This window comes from Triticum aestivum, chromosome 2B, assembly GCF_018294505.1.
Source record: "Triticum aestivum cultivar Chinese Spring chromosome 2B, IWGSC CS RefSeq v2.1, whole genome shotgun sequence".
Lineage (NCBI taxonomy): Eukaryota > Viridiplantae > Streptophyta > Magnoliopsida > Poales > Poaceae > Triticum > Triticum aestivum.
This window is the reverse complement of record NC_057798.1, coordinates 238,530,576-238,532,011: the sequence shown is the minus strand read 5'-3', so window position 1 is coordinate 238,532,011 and position 1,436 is coordinate 238,530,576. Positions and strand designations below refer to the sequence as shown.

General features: G+C 57.9%; 1 protein-coding gene across 1 annotated transcript; it reads left to right on the top strand.

Moving 5' to 3' along the window:
* The first annotated feature begins 200 nt into the window (after window positions 1-200).
* LOC123041129 (NDR1/HIN1-like protein 1) lies at window positions 201-1,149 on the top strand. Its single transcript, XM_044463828.1, has one exon. It carries the CDS (start codon window positions 275-277, stop codon window positions 920-922), a length of 648 nt encoding a protein of 215 aa, XP_044319763.1. The 5' UTR covers window positions 201-274; the 3' UTR covers window positions 923-1,149.
* The last annotated feature ends 287 nt before the right edge of the window (window positions 1,150-1,436 follow it).

The window sequence follows — 1,436 nt, the reverse complement described above, 5'->3', positions numbered from 1 at the left end:
CTGCATCAAACAGCAGAATAAAGGAAGAATCTCAAAGCGCACGCGCATGCAGGACCAACCGCCCAAGTTACTTGCCAATCGAATTGGCAGAAGAATCTTCTTCGGTTGAGACGTTTTTTTTTTGAGGAAAATTCTTCGGTTGAGACGTTGCTTTCTGGCCTCCACCCCCATCTTCCTACTTTTAAAGCCATTAACACCCACTGAAGAGAGTAGCTAGCGCGCCACTGCACGCACACCTACCAGTCACACAGAGCAGAGTACAGAGAGCAGAGCCATGAACAAGGAGAAGCATCACAGGAACGAGCACCTCCTCCGGCGCTGCTGCGGCGGCTTCGCGGCGTGCCTCCTGGCGCTGGTCGTCGTCGTCGCATTCATCGCGCTCGTCGTCTACCTTGCGCTCCGCCCGACCAAGCCTTCCTTCTACTTGCAGGACCTGCAGCTCCACTCCATCAACCTCGGGGACCCCTCCCTTTCTGCCACCGCGCAGGTCACGCTCGCCTCCCGCAACCCCAATGACCGCGTCGGCATCTTCTACAGGCGCCTCGACGTCTTCGTCACCTACCGCGACGAGCCCGTCACCGTGCCGATCTCCCTGCCGCCCATGTACCAGGGCCACCGGGACGTCACCATTTGGTCCCCCGTGCTGTCCGGGGAGTCCGTGCCCGTGGCCGGATACGTCGCCGAGGCAATGAAGCAGGACATCGCCTCCGGGTACGTGTCGCTGCAGGTCAAGATCGACGGCCGCGTCAAGTGGAAGGTCGGGACCTGGGTCTCCGGCAGCTACCACCTCTTCGTCAGCTGCCCCGCCATGCTCGCCGCCGGCCCCGGCGGCATGCCGCTCGGGGGTGGCCCCAACGGCACCGGGGGCGCCGTCGCGTCACTGAAATTCACGCAGCCGACAGGGTGCACCGTCGGGACGTGATAGAATGGACTTGTGCATACGGTCGCACGTCCGTACTGTGAGTGGACGAAACTACGTACGTAGCAGGCTAGTTCTTCACTCCGTGTCTCTACATAACTTATGTTTATATTCTACTAGTAAATTGTCTACAGCTTCTAATTTTTGTATGTCTCGTGTAACGGGAGAATAAACTGTGTTGATGTATGTACCTCATTCAGTTTTGGAATTCATGGTTGCAATTCCTATCTTGTATAAGTACAAACATGTACATGTGTGTTTTTAGATTTGTAAGACCAACTCCAACCCGCGACTCCATCCTGTCCGTGTCGGCCCAACGAGCGACCCCATCCCCATTTTCTGTCTGTTTCACATTCAGCCCGCCTCATTTCCGGCTCAAACATGCGCCGTCTTTGCATCCACACAGATGATGAACGGACGCCTACGCGCCCGCTCTGCGTTCGCCTCGGACCCGCGTGGCAGTCGCCCACACTTACGGCGCACGCGCGGGTGGCCCCACCTAGCAGTGACCCCGGCC

Excerpts from the sequence above, each read along its gene's own strand:
- LOC123041129 (XM_044463828.1), top strand. The coding sequence starts at position 275 with ATGAACAAGGAGAAGCATCACAGGAACGAGCACCTCCTCCGGCGCTGC.